This window comes from Oculina patagonica, chromosome 4 (genome assembly GCF_052425735.1).
Source record: "Oculina patagonica isolate OP01 chromosome 4, crgOcupat, whole genome shotgun sequence".
Lineage (NCBI taxonomy): Eukaryota > Metazoa > Cnidaria > Anthozoa > Scleractinia > Oculinidae > Oculina > Oculina patagonica.
In genome coordinates this window covers 53016896-53041246 of record NC_135761.1, presented here as the reverse complement: position 1 = coordinate 53041246, position 24351 = coordinate 53016896, and the positions used below count along the sequence as shown (strand labels likewise).

The 24351-nt window shown below is 40.7% G+C and overlaps 2 protein-coding genes across 2 annotated transcripts; one reads left to right on the top strand and one right to left on the bottom strand.

Moving 5' to 3' along the window:
* Positions 1-10400: 10400 nt before the first annotated feature.
* On the top strand, positions 10401-14175 carry LOC144647980 (uncharacterized). The gene is made up of 5 exons (XM_078507640.1): positions 10401-10798; positions 11187-11663; positions 11992-12983; positions 13079-13665; positions 13873-14175. Exons 1-5 carry the CDS (start codon positions 10488-10490, stop codon positions 14173-14175), a joined length of 2670 nt encoding a protein of 889 aa, XP_078363766.1. The 5' UTR covers positions 10401-10487.
* A 163-nt stretch (positions 14176-14338) lies between these two features.
* On the bottom strand, positions 14339-23977 carry LOC144647979 (uncharacterized). Its single transcript, XM_078507639.1, has 6 exons — positions 22966-23977; positions 20229-22683; positions 18668-19843; positions 17014-17723; positions 15318-15389; positions 14339-14367 (listed from the first exon to the last, which is right to left on the bottom strand). The coding sequence occupies exons 1-6, from the start codon at positions 23975-23977 to the stop codon at positions 14339-14341; spliced, it is 5454 nt and encodes a 1817-aa protein (XP_078363765.1).
* Positions 23978-24351: the final 374 nt, after the last annotated feature.

Genomic DNA, 24351 nt, shown 5'->3' with positions numbered 1-24351 from the left:
TAAACTTGTTCCTGTTGTGAACGTCGCGTTAATTTCCTTCATTTTGAAATGTTACCCCCTCTTTCGCGTTATTTTCCTTTATTGGGAAGTAATTTTCCCTTCAATTCGCGTTAATTTAAGTTTCGTTAATTTCAAATACCTTAATTAACACAAGCGTTAATTTCCTATAATAAGGTATATACACGATCTTTTTAGCTTTAACACACAAGATTAAGGTGACATTAGCCTCAAAACTGGCTGGTACTGGGTAATTATAAGTATCACATTTATGCGACGGTCAAGTCAGACGCATAACACAACAGTTTTCAAAGGCAAAATAAAGATGTCGCTCGTTCAGGAAATCTACGGAGTGGATTTTCCTGTAGGTTGTTGTGAGTAAACTTCAACTGTTTGGCAGCGTTTTGGGGTAATTGCAAAAAAATTCACCGTGGCATTTTAAAAATAATCGCATTTTATTAAAAACGAAGGCTTCCGAAAATCGTTTATAACTTAAACAAATCGCGTTTGATCGCTATAAAACTTATCATTTTATATAATTTAAGGATTTTTCTTTCAGATTCTCAAACATCTAAGCAATCGCTTCACGTTTTCCCGTCTTAAAACGCGCTTAAAAAAGGGAACTGTCAGCCTCATAAATACCCGCGGGCCATTTTAAGCAACTTGAGAATTTTTCTTCAAATCACCGCTATTTAGTCATAGCGACATTTTGACCTTGTTTTCCTTTGAATAAACACTGTACCATCATCGGCGGATGTTGTAGTAAATCATTCAAAGTTCTACCGTACGAATTAACTCAATTCTTTTGAAGTTTCATTTAAATTCACTGTAACGTAGTCTGTCTTTTAAAGTTTTTTTTTATATTTATTCACAAATATTTGTTTTGAGAAATACGACAAATTTGCAACCGAACAATTATGAATGTTCATAGCACAGTATTTTTCTTTCCATTCACACTAATCGCAGACACTGTTTTAAGCAGTTTATTGGGAACAGTGTCAAGTATTAGTAGGTATAAAACAAAAACAGTAAACTCAAAAATAAACAAAAATAGAGCACTTACATGGTAATCAGTGCGCAAGTCAATGTACCGGTAAGTTCCACGTACTGCTGTACACAACTCCTCGGCTTCTTTCTTTGTCATCTTAACACCCCGCAGGATCAGGTACTGCAGGCTAGGAATACTGCTGAGATGCTGGATCAGATCACTGATTCCTCGGCCAAGTGGATTGGATTCTAGTTCAAGTGACTCCAGCTCTGGTACATACTTCAGTGCACGGGCCAGTACTGATACTTCCTCTTCACCCATCTGTGTATTATCCAACACCAGATTGGTCAAATAACTAACACAGTGCAGGTGTTTAGCCAGTTCAATGATCCCGTGACCCAGTGGGTTGTCTGATAAATGAAGTGTCGTTAACTCTGTAAGGCTTTTTAAACAATGAGCTAGAGCTGTGGCTTCCTCTTCACCCATCTGTGTATCTTCCAGCTTCAGCTCATTCAGGGCAGGCACACTGTTCAGGTGTTTAGCCAGTTCAATGATCCCGTGACCCAGTGGGTTGGATGATAAATCCAGTACTTGTAGTTTTTTTACATTCTTTAGTGAAGCGGCAAGTACCTCACTCTCTTTATATCCTATTTGGACTTGTTTCAACTTTAATTCAGTCAACTGTGGCACGTGGTGAAGGTTTTCAGCCAAATCACTCACACTACTGTATAACGGGTTCTCTGACAAGTCGAGCTTATGTAAGTTAGGAGCCTGGTGCAGTGACCTAGCAATGTCAGTAGCACACTTTGCTGTCAAATTGATCCTTTGAAGTGTTAAGCTGTGGAGATTGTCAGTAAAGTGTATAGAAGAAACCATTCTCTCTACCAGCTGAGCGTGGTAGGTGACCTTAGTTGAACCCTTGATATCTACTTTTCGAAGACTTGTTACAAAAGGTAACACGTTATTCACAACCATGATCTCCTCGCTTGTTGGGTCTTCAATTTTAATATTTCTGAAAAATGACAGACAATGCTGACGAGTTTGCTCCGGCACGTTCTCAGTCAAAACCAAAGCTCTGCTGTTGTTGTTTGACAGGTCATCAACAACAGGCTTCTGAGGAGGAGACACGGGTGCTGATGTGAGTTCAGTAAGTAGTTCAGAAGGAAGAGCGTGACTGTAGCCTCTACAAACGCGAGTGAGATAGAAGAACATTTGCTGTCCTTCTTTATTTATGAAAAAATCTTCTATTGATAGATTGGCGTACTTTTTTACAGTCCTGATCTCTCCTGAACACGAAACAACGGCAGTGTTCAAATCAAGCATTATAGACAAAATATCATCATCTATTGCTTTTCTCTCCAAATGGAAACAGGAGTTGTCAAAAAATACGTAGCTTGGAGAACTGTTCGTGGATTTCAGTAAGTGTTCTCTGGCAGCAATAGGAAACTGTTCCTTATTTAGTATTAGAACATAATCAACAGATGCAAGGAACAAAGGAAACACAGCATGTCTGTCTGACGCTGGACAGCAAAGCAAACAATCAGAACTGATAGAAATAAACTTTCTTTGATCTTCTGACAAATCGTCAATAGAAGGCGTCTTAGTGAAGTTATACGCTGTGAGACTTTCTTTCTCTCCTATGATCCGCAGATGACTGAGAACAGCACGGGCAGCATCTGATGACAACTCACAGACGAATTTCAGAACTTCAACCATCTTCTCTATCTTTTCAAGTGAGTCGACTTTTGACAGGCAGGTGACAGTTTCATTCTTCTTGATCATCAGTTCTTGAACGATGAACCAGGCTGCGAGGAACTCCTGAACAGACTTATGAAGAAAATAAACGATTTTCTCAGGATTCAGACTTGATACTTTTGAAAGTTGAAAGAAACCCACGTCAATAAATTTCTTAAAGACATCGCCATCGGGCAGTTTGCTGAAGTTGAAATGAAGACAGTCTTCCAAAAGAGCATAAAATGCCAGTTCACCTAATCTTGAGAGTTCCTCTTTGTATTCCTCTATGCTTTTAAATGCTTCATCTGAATCTTTTGCAGCCAGGTGATCCAAGAGGGTCTGCATAAATCTTATGTAAAGGTCCGCCCGAGATGTGGGTAATCCTTTACGATCTTTCTCTTTCCAGAGTAGACACAACATTAACAGCAGAAGTGGTATCTCCGCCATACTCCAGAGGTTTCGTTGCCACAGGTATTTAACGAGCTCTTCAACGTCTTTTTGATCACTGAGTAACTTGCTTGCAAACTGACTAACTTGCTCCACACTATCGAACCCATTGAGTTCGAACTGAACATGACTTGGCCCTCGCAGTTCATCCTCTTTCACTGGCCGTGTTGTGACAACAACACAACAACCTCTCAGTTTACTGCCTTTCCAAATCTGATAAACTGGTGATGACTTTCCAGCGCCGTACTCATCATAGCCATCCAAAACGAGCAGCACTTTCTCCTGGTTCTGACAGACATATTCGTACAAGTTAGTGACTGCCATTGGTTCGTCAGCAGACAGTAGTTCAGCAGTTTTCAGCATGGCGCAGAAGTCTTCAATGTCACAAACGTCTCGCAACTTAATTAAAAGTAAAACATCAAACTTCTTCAAGATTTCTTTCTCGCCTCTTGTCCAGTCCACAGCAATCTTTTGAGTGAAAGTTGATTTTCCTATCCCCGGTCTTCCGTACACGAGAATTCTTTTAGGGTTAACATGACGTCCGTGGCCTTTAAATATTTCGCTGTAGTCGTCAAGCTTTTCTTTTCTTGTTCCGTCAGGTTTTCTGTTATCTCTCAGCATTGATAACTGTATGTAAATGTCATCAATATGCACAGTGTTGTCTGGATCCCAAGGTGTGATTTTCACTTGACTCATGGTGTTGTAAAACGCATGCAGCTGTTCTTGACACCATTTCAAAAATACGGCCGCGTCATCTATGGACAAGAAACAAAAAGCAAACTAAATATGTAAAATGCCTGATGCTGCCTTGAAAAACGTTAAAACAAACGTTTTGTAAAGGGACGTTCCAAACTAATAACTTTGTCTTCATCGGTTTAGATGGAATGAAAAAGCGAAACAATGAATAAAAGTCCAGAATTGTGGAAGTATGCTAGGCCTGCAGGCAGACAGGAAATTAATAAAGGAAAATGTAAATGCACTCAGTAAATGTTCGGGTCAAACATTTTATATATTCTTAATCGTGAATCCTGGCTGCAATTTTAGTATATTTTTTTAAGAAAACAAAGTCATTATTTTTCATTTCTCTTCCAATAGAACAACTGTGTTTACGTGTTTTGTTTTTCCAGTAGCAGCAGATACTTGTATTTTTATCTTTTTTTATTACACTGTAAAACAGACTTTTTTCCTCTCCATATATTTAACAATAAACCTGCGAAATTGCGCGGAATGTCGCCTGACACTTTGCCAACGGAGCTGTTCGCCGAGATGGCGAAATCAAAAAAATTTCGGCAGGATACTTGTTTTATTATTTAACAAATTGTCAACAAAACAGAATTTACAGCTAAACTGTGTGGGCAGCACTTTGGGAGAAGTCAGATGAATCTTAGGAAATTACATATATCGCAGGATCCGACGGATGACAGATAACAATGGATTCCTGACCATATATGGGCATCATGAATAATAAAAACCAATTCACGACGCACGAGTGGTCGATAATCAAGACCGTGAGCTTTGCCCACTGAACTCTCACTGCAGAAAAGAGCTTTGTGCTCAGTTCTAACTTGCACACATGTTGAATGCACTCCTTTGCAAGTACTCAGACGATGTTATTTAATAACTGTTAAATATATGTAATCTGCACCTGTGGAGCTTCTTTTCTAGATAATAAGTACCTTTTACATTGTTGCCCTTGGCACCCTGGTTTTTCGCACACGTTTCCCCTCTCTTCGGTTGGCTGGATGGACTCTGCTCCCCTGATGACGTATCCATGAGGAGAAAGAAAAAAATTTCTTACGTCAGAACAGTCTGAGAAGTTACTGGCTTATTTAAAACAAGTAATAAGTTGTTTGTAAGGATTTAGAACCGGATCATGTATAAAAGAACATTTCTTATCCTAGTATAATATGGGGTGTAAGAAGATGTTGTCAAGTGCTGGGCTATTCTGGGATGGAGGTGAGGAAAGTTGGTGCCGCCTTGATATTCCCACAGGCATCGTTTGCCAAATTAGGCGACATAAATAATGTAATCTGTACTACTATGTCACGGATTTTAACTGATTGTTGACCAGCCAAAAATTATATATGTCGCAGAAAACCCAAAAATAACCGTTCATTTTCATTAAAAATTGCTATATTGGAGCTCTGAAACTGTTAACGAGCATCATTAGCTACGGATAGCTCGGATGGAAACGGATTGCAATTTGAAATCGTTAGGCAAACGTTTTCAAATGTTTACGCGTCTTCGAAATATCGATATTTATAGCCGTAGCTTGATTTCTATCTGCACATTAATTAAATATTCCTTTAGAGAAGACAATGTTTATTTAGGGTTAAGTTGTCTGCCACTAATCTCAGAACAGTTTAGACCAAAAATCTTCGAAATCCCCGTGACATAGTCCCTTTAATCCTTTTAAAAAAAGTATCTTCAAGTTTAATGCACTTGGGATCACGAGTATTTGCACTTGGTGATCCTCTCTCTGGTTGGCTGGAAGAACTCTGATTTCCTTGATACATCCGGAAAGAAAGAAAGAAATTTATCAATCTCAATCTCATGATTGCCGCGGTTTGAGGGGAAAAAATACAGACAAATGTATGGAAAATTGTAAAATTCATTAACTATTCACGAGGGTGCAAACCAATCCCAGCACTGTATTCAGATCACATGTACACAACTATAAACCCCAATACAAATCAAACAATAGAATTAACTTTTGATACAGACTCCTGCTCAGCTAATTAGTATTCATTAACTTTTGATACAGATCTCTACTGATTCGCATAACAAAACTTCGCATTCAATTTATTGTTTTCATTTCACAAGTAGAATAAAATATTCGCGTCCGATCTGTATGGGCGTCTACAATGGCTCGCCTATCGGCTCGCCATTCTGTACACGCCCATACAGAATTTTTTTCCCCATTTTTGAAGGCGAAGACTGCAATCATTACAGTTTTGAGCTGTGAAAAAAATAGTTTTTGCTTGTAAATGCATGGAGGCGGGGATATATTTTATGCAGAGCGTGTCAAACCGAAAAAGACAACTGAGAAACTTCTTAAGGTAAATACTGAGCTGACTTAACTAATGAGATTTTGCCTCAAAATGCAATTTATACAATTTCATTGACATCAAAAAATTGGCAGATCACATTGATTTCAAGGCATGGCTGACTAGTGTCCTTCAAGATCTCTGCTGGCACCTTTCCCAAATCAGGTGAATGTTTTCGTCCATACGTGTATGTAAAGTGCACCTGTGGAGCTTCTACTCGAGAAAATAAATACCTTCAACCTTGCTGCCCTTGGCATCCTTGTTTTTTGCACGCCATGCTCCTCTCTTCGGTTGGCTGGATGAACTCTGCTTTCCTGATAATGTATCCATGAGGAGAAAGAACATCATCAGAACAGTCTGAGAAGTTATTTTGTCGATTTAAACAAGACCTAATTACTTGTAAGGATTACGAGTCGCACCATATGTAACAAAACAATTGTAATCCTGCTTTTTTGAGCTATAAATTAGTTGATCAAATTACAAGACTTAGTCTGCTGAAATCTAACCTGAAATCATACCCTCCCTCCCTACTACTGCTGCGGAGGAACTAGGGCATGATACATTTGCTTGTCGAAAGTCATGTAAAAAAACCAGATTCTGGTTTTTTGTCTGATTGGTCGAGAAACAATACTCAATGGAGCAGTGTGGACTGATTGGTTGTCGTATGTCAACGAGACTTCCGGTCAGAAGCTAGTCTGCGAGGACGAGTTCTTTTCTACGTTAGCTGAAGCCCTAACAGTTTTCAAGTGTAACTTTCTAAAGTCAGAACAAATAGAGTGAGCGACAATGCGTAATAATTTTGGTTCCGTGAAGATGTTTTTGTTGTTCTTCGAAAACAATATTCCAGAGATGTTGGAATGTTTACAAAAGCAACCGATCCTATCTGTCGTAAAAGAGCTCTGGTCGGTGAATTCCTTTTTTTGTGTGTTTAAGCTGAAATAAAGGGACGGCATCCAGTACAACTGATAAATATATGTTCGCAAGCGCCATCTCACCTTGCTACTAAAAGCATTTTTATCTCAACACGGCGAAGTTTAAATACAGGCTGTACATATGTACAATTTTTCTCCAGACGTTTTTCACGCCTTGTGGAAATCCGAGTCTCGAATTTGCCGCCAACTACAAAGAGTGGTTTGACAGTTCGACGACACTTTAGTTTATTTAAATTAGGGGGCGGCTGGCGGCCGGTTAAATAAATGTATCAGGCGTTCTTTTTTCCCTCTCGTTTTCGTAAAAAGAAAAAAGAACGCCTGATCGCAGGTTAGCTGAAATCTAACCCCACAAACTACAATTCGGCTTGTTTTAGGGGACACACCCTACCTGGGAGTGCACAGGAAATGTTGTCACATGCTGGACTGTTCTCATAGAAGAGTATTGGGTACATTGTATACTTGCACAGGTATTGATTTCCAGCAAATTAAATCAGACAAACACTGTTAAAAGGCACTCCAACTGCCAACAATATACACTTGTAAATAGTCTAATCACATACTGCCCAAGAAAATTAGAGTATATATCGGAATAAATTCAATGTTATTTGTTTAAAGAAGCAATGTCACGGTATTTTAAGTCATTTTTCCGATTAGCTATAAATTGAAGGAAACCTCAAAATAACAGTTATCTAACATAGAAAAACACCAAAGGAGTAATAAAACAGGCAGACTACGAACAACAATCTTGAAAAAAATTGCCAATTTTTTCAAGTTGCGTTGTCCAGTGATGTAGCTCCTTTCATGTACGCTGTGTTTTGATGACGGGTTATAGTCAGGTGGCTTAACGCAAAATAAAGGCTTGATCGTGACAAGAGTGATAAAAGCGTGAAATTTGGCATACAACCTGCTTACACCCTACCAAAAAATATTAGAAGGGGTGCCCAAGTAAATCTGCTCACGGTTCCGTTTTAAGGGGATATTTAGTTTGCAGAATTCAAAACCGACAAAATGACTGGCACCCAGGCTTCGCTCGTCAATCCAAGATGGCGGCGCCCTTGCCGTTCTGCTGTCTCTGTAAGTATCTGATGAAAATGTTTATATTTTTCTGAAAAATATGTTGAAATTATCAGCAGACCATAAAAATAACATGTTTCTTTACAGATTAGAATCATTTTAAGCCTGTTTGGAGTGGAATCATTTGTATAAAAATGTTCCTGTTCGAGTTCGACTAGTTCGTTGTGAAAAGGTTAGTACTATAGACCTACTACACGCAAGTTCTATTCTATTTTGTATCATTTGCAATTGGAAAGGTTGTTTTAATCCTGTTTAATTGTGTTAAGGCCTATCTTCTACATCTGTAGGTACAACAAATACTATTAATGGTTAGAATTATAGAGAGAAAAATGGCGAATATTTCAGTCAAAGTGTTAAGAACTCGTAGCTAATTTCAAGTCCATTTTTCTTCTAGGAGCTTTAAAGACAATGTCGGTTGACTGGAAAAAGTGTATAATATGCCAGGAATCTACAAAAGAATCATTAAAGTGTCCATTAAACAGCCATGGATCATCTGAGGTCAAAATAGAAACGTATGTGGCTTTCCTGCAAAATGTTAGCAGCTTTCGCGCTGCAAATGCGTTACCTGTAGAGCTTAAATTTGGCGACGATGTTGATGTAGATTGCCTCCGTCTTAATATGGCTTCCTGGCACAAGTCCTGTCACCTAAAGTTTAGTCTTTCAAAGCTTAAGAAAGCTCAAGAGCGTGTCGGCCGAAAACGAAACGAAGACAGCAGAGCAGATGAAGATATAACCCCACCGAAAAGCAGAAAACGCCAGCCAAGGGTTTCTGAAGAACGATCACAGTGTTTATTCTGTTCAAGAGGAGATGACTGGGATAAGCTACACTGTTTCTCGATGCTGAAAACGGATGAGAAAATCCGCCAAATGGCCCTTGCAGTTGAAGATTTTGAATTAGTAGGTCGTATGTCAAAGGGAGACCTAATTTCTGATGACGGAAAATATCATTTGAAATGTCTGGTCTCGTTAAGAAATCGTTATCGATCATTCTGTGCACAGAAAACACAAGATTCAAACGATGGAGCGGATGATGAAAAAATGGACGAGTCGGTAGCGTTTGTCGAGCTCGTTGAGTACATTGAAAGATGTGTAGAAAACGGAACTCATCTGTTTAAACTTTCTGAGCTGTCGTTGTTGTACATCCAGAGGCTTGAAGATATTGGCATTAAAAAGACCGTAAATAAAACCAGGTTAAAGAATGCTTTGTTGGAACATTATAACGGCACCTTACAAGAACAAACTGATGGAAGAAACACAGTGTTAGTTTTCACGGAGGCAATAAGTAGCCTATTGAAAGATGTCTTGAAACAACGCGACTTTTCAGAAGATGCTGAAATTCTAGCGAAGGCTGCAACGATTGTAAGGAAAGACATTTTTGCTCACAAAGGATTTAACTTTTCTGGATGTTTTCCAATGGACTGCCAATCAAAGTATTTACCATCTAGCTTAAGGTCTCTAATTTCTATGATTCTAAATGGACTTAACATTAAGGATCAAGAGCAGTCTGAAAGCCAAGCATGTTTGACGGTCTGTGAGACAATCATTTTCAATTCCAAAAAGAGATGTTACAAGACCAAAACTGGTCAATCTCGCCATTCAGGATCTCGTGAGCCATGTTTACCTCTGTACGTTGGACTGAGCATACATAGTTCAACAAGAAGCAAAACGCTTATTGAAAAGATGTATCAAATGGGCATTTCTACCTCCTACGATCGTATCATGGAAATAGAAGACTGGCTAGCGAGGTCTCTTTGCAAGCGCTACAAGGAAGATGGATGCGTCGCGCCTGCTTGTTTAAGAAAAGGTGTATTTTCTATGGGTGCGCTTGATAACCTGGATCACAATCCGAGCTCCACAACTTCAGTCTCCTCATTTCACGGAACTGGTATCAGCATCTTTCAGTTTCCAACGGAAAGTGTTCCCGGTGAAAGTAGGTCCCCAATAGAAGTTCCGCCGACAGCAACAGAACACCAAGGATTACCAGAAAGCTATGTAACTGTCCCTACAGTCGCACTGAACACAAGTTCAGTTTCTGTTCCAGCCTGCAACATGACACCATGTCACGGCGACGTTAATATTAACGACGCGATACAGCAAGAAGGTCAATGGGTGAACCATGCTCTATCCAAACTCGGCAACGATGAGGTAATCACTGAAGATTCCATCACATGGGCTGCTTATCACTCTAGAAATCAGCAACAGACAAACGATCTGCCTGCTATAACTGCGCTCCTTCCTTTGTTTTACGAGAAGGCAGATACCCCTGCGATGATAAAACATGGTATGGACGTAATAAGAGAAGCGACATCATTCCTTAATCCAGGACAAGTACCAGTCATTACCTTGGACCAACCTTTGTTTGCATTGGCAAAAGCCATTCAGTGGCAGTGGCCAGTTGAATATGGAGAAGACAGGTTCGTAGTGATGTTCGGTGGACTCCATTTGGAGATGGCGATGTGGAGCACGGTTGGCGATCTCCTTGACGGTAGTGGCTGGACCACCATTCTAACAGAAGCGGAGGTGGCTTCATCTGGCGTAGCACAAGGTTTACTAAGGGCATCTCATCTTACCAGAACCAGGTATTATTATTAATTTTAAGCAACATTAGCATCATCTATTATTATTATTATTATTATTATTATTATTATTATTATTATTATTATTATTATTATTATTATTATTTATTACTATTATTATTATTATGTTCGCTTGATAACATATATACTATTTACAAGGCTTAAAAAGTTAAATGTCGGCTGAAACGTCGGCTTTTAACGTTAATCTTTGCTTGTTTATGCTTTAAAAAAGTTAAAAGTTGTAAAATTAAAATGTTAAAACTAAAAAGTCTCGGCTGTTTTCCGTCATAAGGGTATTTTTATAATTATTAGTATTGTTATGATTCGAGAATACATATTGACAGTGTTGCAAAGTTGTTTATGAAGGCTTTATCTGTTTATTTCACTTCAGACATGCTCACCAAGTTACCTTACTGGCCCTTCACAGCTTGAAGCAAGAAGCCTACCTGGCTTCAGCCAATGATGAATCTTCGCTTGCGGATTGGGAGAACGCCATGAGGCGGAGAAGTCCGACATTTCTGTTCTGGGACTTGGTTATGAAATATGAGACTCTGGTACTCATATTTGTCCGTGCGCACCGGGAACGCAATTTCGCACTGTTTGTGGAGGTGTTAGAGCAACTGGTTCCATTATTCTTCGCACTTGATCACACGAATTATGCCCGCTGGGTTCCCATTCATATCAGAGATATGAAATCTCTTCCTGAGTCAGTCAGATGTGAATTTCAGGAGCGTCACCACTGGGTTCTTTCGAAGACGGGAAACAAATTCTCCTCAATGCCGCTGGACCAGGCCCATGAACAGGAGAATAAGATGGTTAAAGGTTCTGGTGGTGCAGTTGGTCTAACTGAAAATCCAGTGGCCTTCAGGTAAAAGTACAAACAAACTATATTATAGTTTTACAACTTAACGCATGTCTCTAAATAAAAGCTCCGTCAAAAAGTGTGTAAATGATGTTTTGCTTTGCTTCAATATACACTTAATCTCCAAAAGGTATTCCCGTTTTCGGGTCGATTGGAACAGGGCAACAAAAACAATTGACACAATTGCGTGTCATTGCAAACAGATATATCATCATCACTGCCTGCAACAATTAATAACTCCATCAATACGGAGTTATTTGCTTATTCCGTCACTTGTGATATGGTATCGGACATGAAAGCACCTAAAAATGCTTATTTATGTTTTCTTTAATAGACGGTGGATGTTGTCAGGTCCAGAACTTTCAAGAATGATACACCAGTTCGAAGACCAGTTCCTCCAGGGTCGGGACCCGGACAACCCGAAGAACTTTCAGAACCACGAGGCCGGCCGCGCAGCGCAGAAAACCTTCCATCGACAAGTGAGAAACCTTTGTGACGTGGTGAGACGAACTAGAAATCCCTTTCTTGATGACTTTTCTGAACTAGTCACTCTTGATAGCAGGGACTGTGCAGATGTCAGCGTAATTGAATCAGTCGAGAAACTTGACAAGCTTGGTGAAGAGCAATACCAGAAATATCTCAAGGATGTCATCAAGGACCGCTCAAGTTCCATTCACAATCCGATCAAGAAGAACAATCTCCCTCTCTTTGGAAAGAACCACAAAAAGGCAACTTCAAAGCAAGGTAAAAAGATCGCAGTACTCCAAAGCAATCTAAACCTGTTTGCCCAATTGTATGTGGCATTACAAAACCGTGAAGGGGATATGAGAGAGTTTTTCAGCCATGAAGTCCAGTCCTTTCCACCCGCACTGTCAGAGTTTGGAAACCTACGCCTTCCAAGTGCCAAGTCTGATCTCCTAAAATGTCTGCAGCCCAATAGCAATGGACATACTGATTCACCCACTCGGTTTGACTGCAAAGTCTTGGATGGCGCTGTTATTGTCCATTGTCTCCCAACAGTCGAAGCTTCGACATTTGATGACTACGCAGAGAAAGTATTCATTCCACACCTTCAGCAGCAGCTGCATCAAAGCAAACGTGTCGATGTTGTGTGGGACTCGTACGTTCCTGACAGCCTAAAGGAAGCAACAAGGGAGAAACGAGGCCAAGGGATCAGAAGAAAAGTAGCAGGCCAAACAAAGCTTCCAAAGAACTGGATGATGTTTCTACGAGACCCTGACAACAAGTCAGAGCTGTTTTCCTTTCTGACGTCGAAGGTAGCAGAATTCCAATGGCCCCTTGACAGAACATTATACATTACATCTGGTAAGTCACAGCTCGTAAATGTATTGATTTATATTTGATAGTTTTTACGGTGCTTTTACATCTATAAACTCTGTGATTTATTTTTGACATCCTAGGAACATCTGTCATTTCCCATGGATCTGATTGTGTTATGGGTCAGTGCAACCATGAAGAGGCGGACACCCGCATCGTCGTCCATGTACGCCACGCTCTGGAGATGGGTGGAGAATCTGTCCTTGTCAGGACAGTTGATACAGACGTTGTCGTAATCTTGATTGGAAAGTTCCATAACTTTTTAACTTACAACCAACAAGCCAAAGTGTGGGTGGCGTTCGGCATGGGGCGCCACTTTTCGCTAACACACGTCAACAAAATCTGTGCAGTGCTTGGAGAGTCAAAGTCCCGAGCCATACCAGTGTTCCACGCATTCACTGGGTGTGACACTACGTCCCAGTTCTGTGGAATTGGAAAAAAGTCAGCATGGAGAGCGTGGGAATTAGATGGTTCAGTAACACCTGCCCTGGAGCACATCGCTACTCATCCCTTCGAGCAGCTGAGTGTCACATCCGAGATCTTCCAGACGCTGGAGAGATTTACAGTCATAATGTATGACAAATCCAGTCCTCTAACTTCTGTGAACGACACTCGCCTGATGCTGTTTTCTAAGCGAAACAGGGACCTGGAAAACATTCCTCCGACACAGGTATATATATATAATGTAATGTTTCTTATTTTAACACGGAAAACCATGAGTTAAATAAGGTAAAGTTTTAGCGGTAGTATTGTTAAAAAGAAAGAATGGAGTTTCGTTTTAATCTGATCAGTTTGCAAATTGATATGAAGAAGGAAGAAAACACCTTAAGGCAGAAAAAGAACTTGAAGTTACCCTTTAAACAATTTTAAATTTCAGAATGCACTCCTACAGCATGCTGAGAGAACAGTGTTTCAGGCAGGAATTTGGACAACGTCAGAAAGCTCCATGCAGGACGTTCCTTCTCCAGCAGAGTTTTCGTGGGCAAGAGGAGAAGATAACCAGTGGCAGCCACTTTGGATGACCTTACCAAAAGTCTCCAAAGTTTGCAGAGAGTTGATAAAATGTAGCTGCAAAGGACGCTGCTCACGCTGCAAATGTGCGAAAGAAAAGCTACAGTGCACGCCTTTGTGTAAATGTGCCTGCCCAGAGAGCAATTCCAAGGAGGAGGGGCATTTGTGAGGGGTTAAGCATTGTACAAGAGCATTCCCAATACAATGAGATTAAGTGTACAAAAAGATGCGATCATTTTACATGCGTTTGTTCCGTTTCCCGTTTTTTTTCCTGTCCTGTGGTAACAGCCGAGCGAAGACTAGGTACTAGTAACTGCAAAGTGGATTTGTTGTCAATGTCTTATATGCAGTATTTTCTTAACTAGCAAATAATATAGCAAAATAAGACAAACAATACAAAAAAATATTGAAATTGAGGCAAAATAACTTTTTTGAAAATAGAGCCACAGGTTACCCAACCTCGATATCGGTCAAAACCGAAATATCCCCTTAAAACGGAATCGTGAGCAGATTGACTTGGGCACCCCTTCTAATATTATGTGGTATGGTGTAAGCTAATTGTGTGCCAAATTTCATGCTTTTATCACTCTTGTCACGATCCGGTCGTTAAGCCACCTGACTATTAGGTACGGTGGCCAAATGGTTAGTGTACTGTGCTGTCACCAAGTCTGGGTTTGAGCCCTAGCCAGAGCCCTGCATTATGTTCTTTGGCAAGGTGTATGAAAGAATACGGGTGAATTTAATGCTGGGGGGGGGGACCCTGCAATTGACTAGCATCCTATTCAAAGGGGAGAAGGGCTCTGCAGTGTGTTCTTGGGCAGGATACTTTACTCTCATGGTGCCCCTTTTCACCAAGGTGTATAAGTGGATACTGGCAAATTTAATGATGGGGGCCGGACCTGCAACCCATGTAGGTGGGATTAGAAATACTCCGACTTGCTTCACGCAAAGGAAACCAGGATAAACTCTGGCCTGAGCAAGATAATATGAGCCACTAGCCTCATATGCAGCAGAGATTATGACCATTTCAAATATCAGTGGCAACAACAGAAGCTGACGTATAAAACTGCCAACTCTCCACTTGAAAACAATTTTACATGTGTGTGAGATGTACTTGATTGTATCACTTTTTTAAGCCGGATCTGGAAATGTTCTGGTACATGGGAACATTATGCCAGACACTCTAAAATGTTGTCGCTCAATTAAAAAGCTATATCCTTGCGACGAACTTTGTGTAATTAGTAAATAATAAAGATAGTAAATTTCAAGCTCGGTGATAAATAGTGAAAAAAATATTTTGTGTAATAATACCTTCAGCTTTGATGTGCTCAGTTTCCTCTCTGTCTGAACTGCTGGCAGAACTATACCCATCAGCTGATGCATCTGCATGAAAAAGAAAGATATTTTCATACTGCATTACTTGCGTAAAGTGGACACTGACATTAAGCAATTATTGGATGAGGTTGAGCATGATATCGTGAATTATCAAAACCGAGGTCTGTGTTATCTGCCGAAGCCGAAGGCTGAGGCAGATAACACAGACACGAGGTTTTGATAATTGACGATATCATGCGAAAACCGAATTCAATAATTGTTTTATTATACGTTTTCAAACAATTTGCCATCACTTTTTCTAGCGGCGGTGTAAATCTTCTTCAGAACATTGGCCAAAGCGGTTTTATCTTGTGGTTCCTCCAGGTTCTTTTCCCTCAAATAATCATTCAGAATTTTTTCACTTGTTTTGGTTTTCTCTTGGTGTTTTTAGAATCTTTATTCTCGATCAAAACTATCAATTCCTCTTCGGAAACGGAGGCGAATCGCTCAGCCATATTTTCAACAGTTTGGCAGCACTACACGGACGGGGGGCTTGGAAACTACGCGGACTTTGAACTCGACATGATAACCCAATATCTGCTGCAGATATTGGGTTATCATGTCAAGTTCACATGCTACTGTATATTTACTGCATGCTCTCAACCAATCACATGTTTCAAAGTGATTCTAATGTATAATAATATAAATTACAGGTTGATACAGTCTGATATAAACATGTTATTTTACAGCTAATGTTACTTGTGTTATTTAGCTTACAAACGCTCTGGTTCAGAGGATTTCTAATTTTTTTCAGTGCTTACCGGTATATATTTACATGTGCAGAGTAAAACCAATTCTCTCTTTAGACAATTTCACACCAAAATTTTAAAATACCAAAAACTTTCCCTACAGGTGTCATCACAAAGGACAGTCTGAAGACAATTATACAGCAGAACTAACTCCCAGGTGGAGGGGCGGGGGAGGGGGGGCTTCACATATGAAATTATGAATATGAATCTTGGTCTCAGTTAGAGTGTTCAGGACAGAATGCCAATAATTTTAGCAGTTAAGGTCTCAGTTTAGGGTTGCATGTCTAAAATATGAAGAATGCTGTACATGCCATTAACTGTGTTGGCAGTGAACACTGGTTAGCTACGAGAAATGGTTAATCTGGTAGGGGGAAAAAAACTTTGAGCCATGCCCAAACCGGTCTCTTTTAGGGAAATCATTAAAAAAGGTTCCGACGAGCATGTGAGAGTCCCCATCCCTCAGAACTACTTGCTTCAATAATATCTGCTTATATCTCCTAAGCAACATAATTTTTTCCAGTACAGATCAGAACACAACAGCTGCGGCCCTGTACAGTGATAATATTATAATCCCAAGATCTCAACCAAATTTTTTTCAATGAGAAGATTCTTTTGGGACCCTGCTTTGTCTGTCCATAAATTATGACAAATGTTCAAAACAACTCGCAGGGACCAAATTTCCATCTCTGAAACCAAATTTATTTTTTTGACAAAAATGGGTAGTTCGCATGAAGGGACTTGTCCCTGGGACTAGTCAGGTATTCCAATCTGAAACACTTTAATTTGCAAATATTTGGGCCACGATTTGACCAGCCTTATCATAAGTATAAAAAAATTACCAGTAATTAAACTTCAAGATCAGTTTTTATTACTGTTTAACTCACCTAAATTAATTCTTTCGAAATCGTCACTTTCTGGATCTCCGACCAACTGTTCTAAAAAGTCTTTCCTTGTTAAGAACAAGTGAATAATGGAAATTGTACAAAAAACAATGGATATTGCCATGATCGTAATAATACCAATGTTCAGAATTGATTTCTGCCGGTAATGTAAGTCATTGCATGTCATATTTTTTCCTTGGTTCATCGGAATTTGTGTGGTGTTTCTTGGTGAGCATATGTACACCTCAGGTAGACTAAGGGTCTGGAAATGACAGAATAGGCCCATCATCACACCGAGAACAACAAGTTGACAGCAAACATGAATGAGAAATCTCCAGGTGAACTTTTCCGACAGGCATTTCTTCAATTGGCTGTTTTCTTCTCTTTTGATTCGCCGCAGTGCCCAGGCGCCGTAAACAATGAATACTATCCAGAAGAGCCCCAAAGCACCAAAGGTGATACCAGCAAAATTAAGAGGTATTAACAGTGGGCTCACTGTGGAGGTGTAGTCTCCATAACAAAGTTGTTTGGTGACATCATCGGGCTTGGGGACACAATTAAATGTCAGCCTATCTTTTCCCAGGAAGTCGTTGAGAAATCCAATTACTATTGGCCAGGAAACCACAAAGACAAGGAAATGGATACAACCACACACAGTTTGGGTCTTGAATGCATATTGAGAAAGATTATCCATTAAAGCAGCTAATTGTGATCTATGAAAACAAAAGAGACACAGGTGTCAATACTTCTTAAAATTAAAATATATATAATGTATATTATGCTTAAAAAGGAATGTTTAATCTTAGATTGCCATTCAGCTATCTTTTTTTTAATTTATCTATAATGTTTGTATTCATTGAATCGCTTTCAACTTATTAACACATTGTCAGTTCTATTCATGTACATTTTACTGGGTCAGTCTGGCCGGAACTGTGCCATTTTTCTGACTGTAGATTTTGTTCAAGCATTCTTAAATCAGACAGCACAAATATCTCAAAATCAATTTAACATTTGCCACACAAACGAAGCACGATAACGATGCACCCATTTGCCTAGCAATTTTACTGTTGAAAACCATATTTTTATTGGTGACTAGAACTCAAAGACGGCAATTTGCCATCAACTGGTAATGACTTGTTGTACATAGATTTTAGTGAACACAACAAGACATGTTTATTCGTCGTCGAATCGATATTACAAGATAGTGCAATATATATACCACGTGATCGCCTATTTTAACTACATTTATAAATTTACATAAATTATATGAAAATGTTCACAACACTCCCCGGGGTTGCATCACGACTTAGTGATAAAACGTTTAACTCAACAGTCTAAATCTCAAAAGTCCACAGTTCGATAAATGCCACAACTTTGTCGTTCACTGTTCAAAATGACACAATTTCATTGCATGTTTTCACTCCAATGTTCGCTGTTTGAAATGAAACAATTCCATCGCATGTTTTAAGCTCAATGTTCACTCAGAAACTTCGACAGGAATTAGGTCCTGTATCACTCTACGTAATACTTGTGGCTTTCGCTCTCCCTTGCCAGCAACTTTGACTTTTGCTGATCGAATCTGTCCATCTCTGCCTGGCAGCAGTTCTTGAATCTTTCCCAGTTTCCAAAATGTTCTTTTCTTGAGATCAGACTTCACATTACTATGTCACCTACTGAGATTGGGTTCTCCTTGTTTTGTTTCTTGCATCTCTCATTAGCACGTTCTCGTAGACTCAAAAGATACTCGTGTTGCCACCTTTTGGTAAACTGCTGTAGCAGTCGTTGGTGATGTTTAGCTCGCTTTGTCAAGGTCTGGTTAACACTAACAACTTGGAAATGCTGGTTACTGGGTTCATAAGTGATTCGTCTGCCAGTAATAAGATGAGAGGGCGTAAGTGGAGTCGAAATGGACTCTTCATCATCATAGACATACGTTAACGGTCGAGCATTTACGATTGCCTGGATCTCCACCATTATGGTTTGTAACTCATCATAGTTTAATGTAGTGCGTCCCACTGTTTTCTTTAAGGGTTGCTTCACAACTTTAACCATGCGTTCCCAGAAACCCCCCCACCAAGGGGCTCGCTCAATGATAAAGTTCCATGGGATGCGATTGTCAGTTAAGTATCGCATAACCTCGTCTGATTGTATGATCTTCCTTATATCTTTGGATGCGGATCTGAAGGTCTTGGCATTGTCCGACAGGAGGGTGACTGGTAATCCCTGGCGATTTACGAACCTCCGAAAGGCTAAGAGAAATGATTCGACACTCAAAGAAGGTGTCAGTTCCAAATGAATCGCTCTTGTGGATGCACAAGTGAATAAGCAAATGTACACTTTGTCGGAGCCCTTTTCCTTTGAAGACTTTCCATTGTGTATGTACAGCGGTCCTATGAAGTCTAATCCTGTATGGGCAAACGGCGGGTCCAGAGACACTCGTTCCATTGGTAAATCTGGAGTCGGTGGTGGTCTATATGGAGCCCCTTCTACCCTCCTACAGGTGACACACTTTCGTAGAATTCGCTTTACAGCTTCTCGACCTCTTGGTACCCAGAATCTCTCTCGAATAGTGGTTAAGGTATCCTTGATGCCACTGTGTTTAATCTTGGAATGCACATCCTGGATGATGAGATTAGTAAGTGGGTGCTTAGATGGAAGTAAGATTGGATTCTTGCTTTCTTCAGAGAGCGGTGCATTGCTTACTCTTCCCTTACATCTGATGATTTGTTGGTCGTTAAGGAACAAGTTAAATTGCGTGACATAGACAGGTGGGAATGTTCCTCTTTTGCTTTGCAGAAATTCGAGTTCTTTGGCAAATGAGGCTGTCTGTACTCTTGATCCACAGCATTTCAGCTTGATTTAACTCTTGAGCATTAAGTTCCTTTCTTGATGACTGTTCCGGTGACTTGGGAGTTTCACGGTTTGATACACTCTTCTTAGCATTACGTATGAACCGTAATATGTAGGCTGTCACGCGTAATAATCGTGTTACACTGCTGTATCGTTCAATGTCAATAACTTGACTGAGATTGACTGAATGGTCTTCCGACTCTGTCGTGACCAGAGAATGCGTGACACTTACAGGGTTCTTTACGACTTCTTGAAGGGCGTCTTTGTTCTCAGACAGTGCACTTGTTTGAGGCGACTCGGGCCAATGATCTCTTGATAACCTCAGAAACTTGGGCCCATTCCACCATGTCTGATTTTGTGCTAATTACTCTCCTCCACATCCTCGTGATGGGAGATCAGCCGGGTTCAACTCTCCGGGACAGAAGTTCCAGTTGGCTTCGTTAGACAGTTCTCGTATTTTGCTGACCCGGTGTTGTACATAAGGTTTCCATGCTTTAGCATTTTTGATCCAACACAGTGTGGTGAATGAATCAGTCCATAGAAATGTTCCTTCAATGGGGAGAACGGATTGTATCGTTTGCTGCGTTGAATGAACTAGCTGGGTTAGCAATGAAGCTCCTAGCAGTTCCAACCTGGGAATTGACTGACGTTTGATTGGGGCTACTCTCGTCTTGGATGTCATGATGTTGACTTGTGTTTCACCATTGCTGAATTCGGTTCTCAGGTACACGACTGCTGCATAGGCTCTTTCCGACGCATCTGAAAATCCATGGATCTGATATGAGCATACGGTTGACTGCGTCGGTGAATAATTGGCATAACATCGGGGAACTTGGATGTTCTTCAGAGCATTTAGGTCATTAATGAACGTTTTCCACCTTGTCAAAGCCTCTCCTTCCAAGCTCTCATCCCAGTTGACTTTCTCGACACATAGACATTGGAAGAGGACCTTCATGCTGATTGTAAACGGAGTTAACAGTCCAATAGGATCAAAGATTTTAGCTGACAGTTTCAGTACAGATCGTTTGGTAGCTGGAAGGGCTTCTGCATACTCGATTAGCTCAGAGAGGTCATAATGAAATTCGTCTCGGATCACATCCCAATAAATCCCGAGTATCTTCACAAATTGTTCGGTTTCCGGTTTAACATCTTTGGCACTGGCTGACTCTTCTCTCTTGAGATTTTGTGCAGTTTCGCTTTCTTCGGCAGGGGCTTCCATAGCTGACTGGCCTTTTCTTTCTTCGTCCTGCTTGATTTTCTCGCGGAATGACTGACAGTTAGAATTCCACTTGCGCAGTGAGAATCCTCCATCTTTCATGATTTCCTGTGCTTTGTCGTACAAGTTCACAGTCTCATTTTCGCGAAACACTCCTCCTGCCAGATCATCAACGTAGAGGCTCGAACTTAACAAAGATGTTACTTCCGGTTCCTTTTCTTCGTACTTAGACAGATGGTGTTTTATGGTACTTGCCAGGATAGCTGGACTTGGAGTTAAGCCAAACACAAGCCTTCGAAACTGGAATTGCTTGATTTGCGGACAATCTTTCTCGATATCATCAAACCATAGAAACCTCAGCATTCTTCTGTCTTCTGGGTTGATCTGTATCTGATGGAAGGCCTTTTCGATGTCAGCTACTACAGCAAAAGGATAACCTCGAAACTTAACCACAATATCAAATAGGTGTGGCACTAAGTTCGGTCCTTTCTCTAAACACTCGTTAATGGAGGTAGTTGACTTGTCGGATTTGGCTGAACCATCAAATACAACTCTCAATTTCGTAGTTTCCCGGTCTGACCGAATTACGCCATGATGAGGTATGAAATGCATTGGAGCTTGGTCGTCGTCAAGTTCTGGTACGGCTTCGATAATCCCTGAATTGATTTGATCCTTGATCACATTGTCATAATCTTTTAACAGTTCCTTGTTTTTCTTCAGTCGCGAGTGCAGCTGTCTCAATCTTGTAACACACAATTCGTACTCGTTTGAAGCAGGAACAAGACTTTCTTTCCACGGCAGACCTACTTCGTATCTTCCTTCCGTCTCATCGAAATGAATGCTCTCAAGGAACTCTTTACCATCTGACTGTGAGGCAGGTGGTTCCTCTCGTACTCCTAACGATTCAGTGTCCCAGAATTTCTGCAAGGCATTACATAACTCATCGTTCTCACTATGAATGTCACATGGGCTCATGGTCATCAATTCTGGTCCCTCTATGATGAGATTTGTAGTTGTAAACTTCTCTCTTGATTCTTCAGCACTTGTGGGACCAGACAAGACCCATCCGAACATGCTGCTAACTGCTACAGGACCACTGCTGCCACGAATGACATCCCCAGACACAATATCGAAGTAATAATCGGATCCAATTAGCACATCTATGTCCTGTTGACCTGTTTCAGCGATGCTGATGTCAGCAAGCTCGAGACCTTGTAGATGTGTGTGATTGTCAATGTTAACTTTAGCTGACACCGCCGAGCAAATCTTTGGGAAACATAGCGCAGATATTTCGATTTCTCCTTGAGTTCCTTGTAACCGCAAGTTGACGACATCACATTGTTGCTTTGTGTATCTTTCGTCTCCAAAGGTGTTTAGATGCATTGTTTCTGACTTCACAGGGGACAGATTAAGCCTTGATTTCAATCGGGTTGTGATGTAGGTGCGTTGACTTCCGGTATCCAGAAGAATTCTGACACATGCGGTTTTAGAATTGACATCGTTGACAGCCACAGCTTTCGCTGTTTGCAAGAGCACAGTTCCCTTTGCCTTGTTGCTCACTGTTGTCGTTGTCTTCATTTCTTCGGCTGAAACTTCTTTCGGTTTTCCTTGGTCAAGCGTGGAACAAATCGACTGATGATGCCGCTGTTGGCAGTGTCGACATTTTTTTGGATTCGTGCACTCCTTCGTTTCGTGATCAAAACGCAAACAATTGAAGCATCGTTTATCTCGTTCCAAAATACTTCTTCGTTGAGCTGTATCTCGTACCACGCCGCATGATGCAGAATAATGCTCGTTTCGACAATAGGCACATTTGATTTTGAAGCTCCCACCTTGCTGAGAGACGAGTGAATTCGCAGTTGGCGTTTGATTTCAAAATTTTGAATCACGGCCGGGCGATTGAGATTTCCCGCCTTCGCTTGTTTTCGCCATGGTCATCTCGCTTGCTTCCCGCGCTTCGACTTCAACCTTTATCACGTTTAGCAACTCCTCAATTTTCCACACAGAATCCTTAGAGTTCCTGGCTATCTGCAATCGGATCTCAGGTGGCAACTTAGACATAATGACAGGAATTAAGAGGCTTCCGTATTGATCCGAAGTTACGCCGAGCGACGCCAAACCGCGGGAATGAACACAAATTTGATCGTAGACGTATCGAAGGCTGGCTGAGCGATCATTAGAACACGGCGAAACCTTGAGAAGCTGATCCATATGTGCGCTGATAATTTGTTGGGGACGCCCGAAACGTTCTTGTAATAATTTGATTGCTGCGTCGTAATTTGCTTCGGTTAAGGTAAGACCCTGGATAGCTCGAGCGGCGGCCCCTTCAAGGACAGAATTGAGGTAGTTGAACTTGTCGATGTTGGAAATCCCTTCGTTACGATGTACCGCCGATTGAAACGAATCCCAGAAGGTATTCCACCTGGTTACATCTCCTTTAAACTTCGGAAGGTACAGCTTCGGTAATCTCGTACGGACTGCATTTTGATTCACTGGCTGTGCAGTCGTTTGAGGTGATCCCACGTGTTGCTGACTTGGCATGTTTACCTTGCTCGCATTCTCGATTTTGCACTTCAGACGAATAATTGAGGCAGTAAATTCTTCTGACTCTTCGATTTCTTTATCAATCGTTGTAACCTCGCATACAGATAATATTTCTTGGTCCATTTCGATTAGCGACTCTTGTTTTCCATCCAAGAGTTGTCTCATAACACTGAGCCGTTCGTAATCCTTGTCTTCGCCTTGCAATATTTTGGTTAATTCTTCATCTAGTTTCGATACATATCGTCGGTGTCCTTCACGGATAACTCGCAGTCGTTCCAAATTCGATGTAGTCGCTTGCATACTCGATGTACTTGGTTTGTCGGGTGTTTTCTTCGATTTAGTCTTTTTGGGAGGCATTGCAATTGAAAAGTAGCCCCACGTTGGGCGCCATTTAGTGAACACAACAAGACATGTTTATTCGTCGTCGAATCGATATTACAAGATGGTGCAATATATATACCACGTGATCGCCTATTTTAACTACATTAATAAATTTACATAAATTATATGAAAATGTTCACAACATAGATTAATAAAGGTGTACCCTATGGATCACTGTTGAGATCTCACTTGCTGGGGACATTAAACTCGCAAATGGTGTAAAGCAGGGGGGGGGGGAGAAATTTCCTTTGTTACAAGACTCAAAAAGTAATCGTTGCGGTGCCGGGCAACCGAGACTGCGCAGTAGCTATCGAATGGTTGATAAGGGCGTAGTGAATAGCTTGACAAAG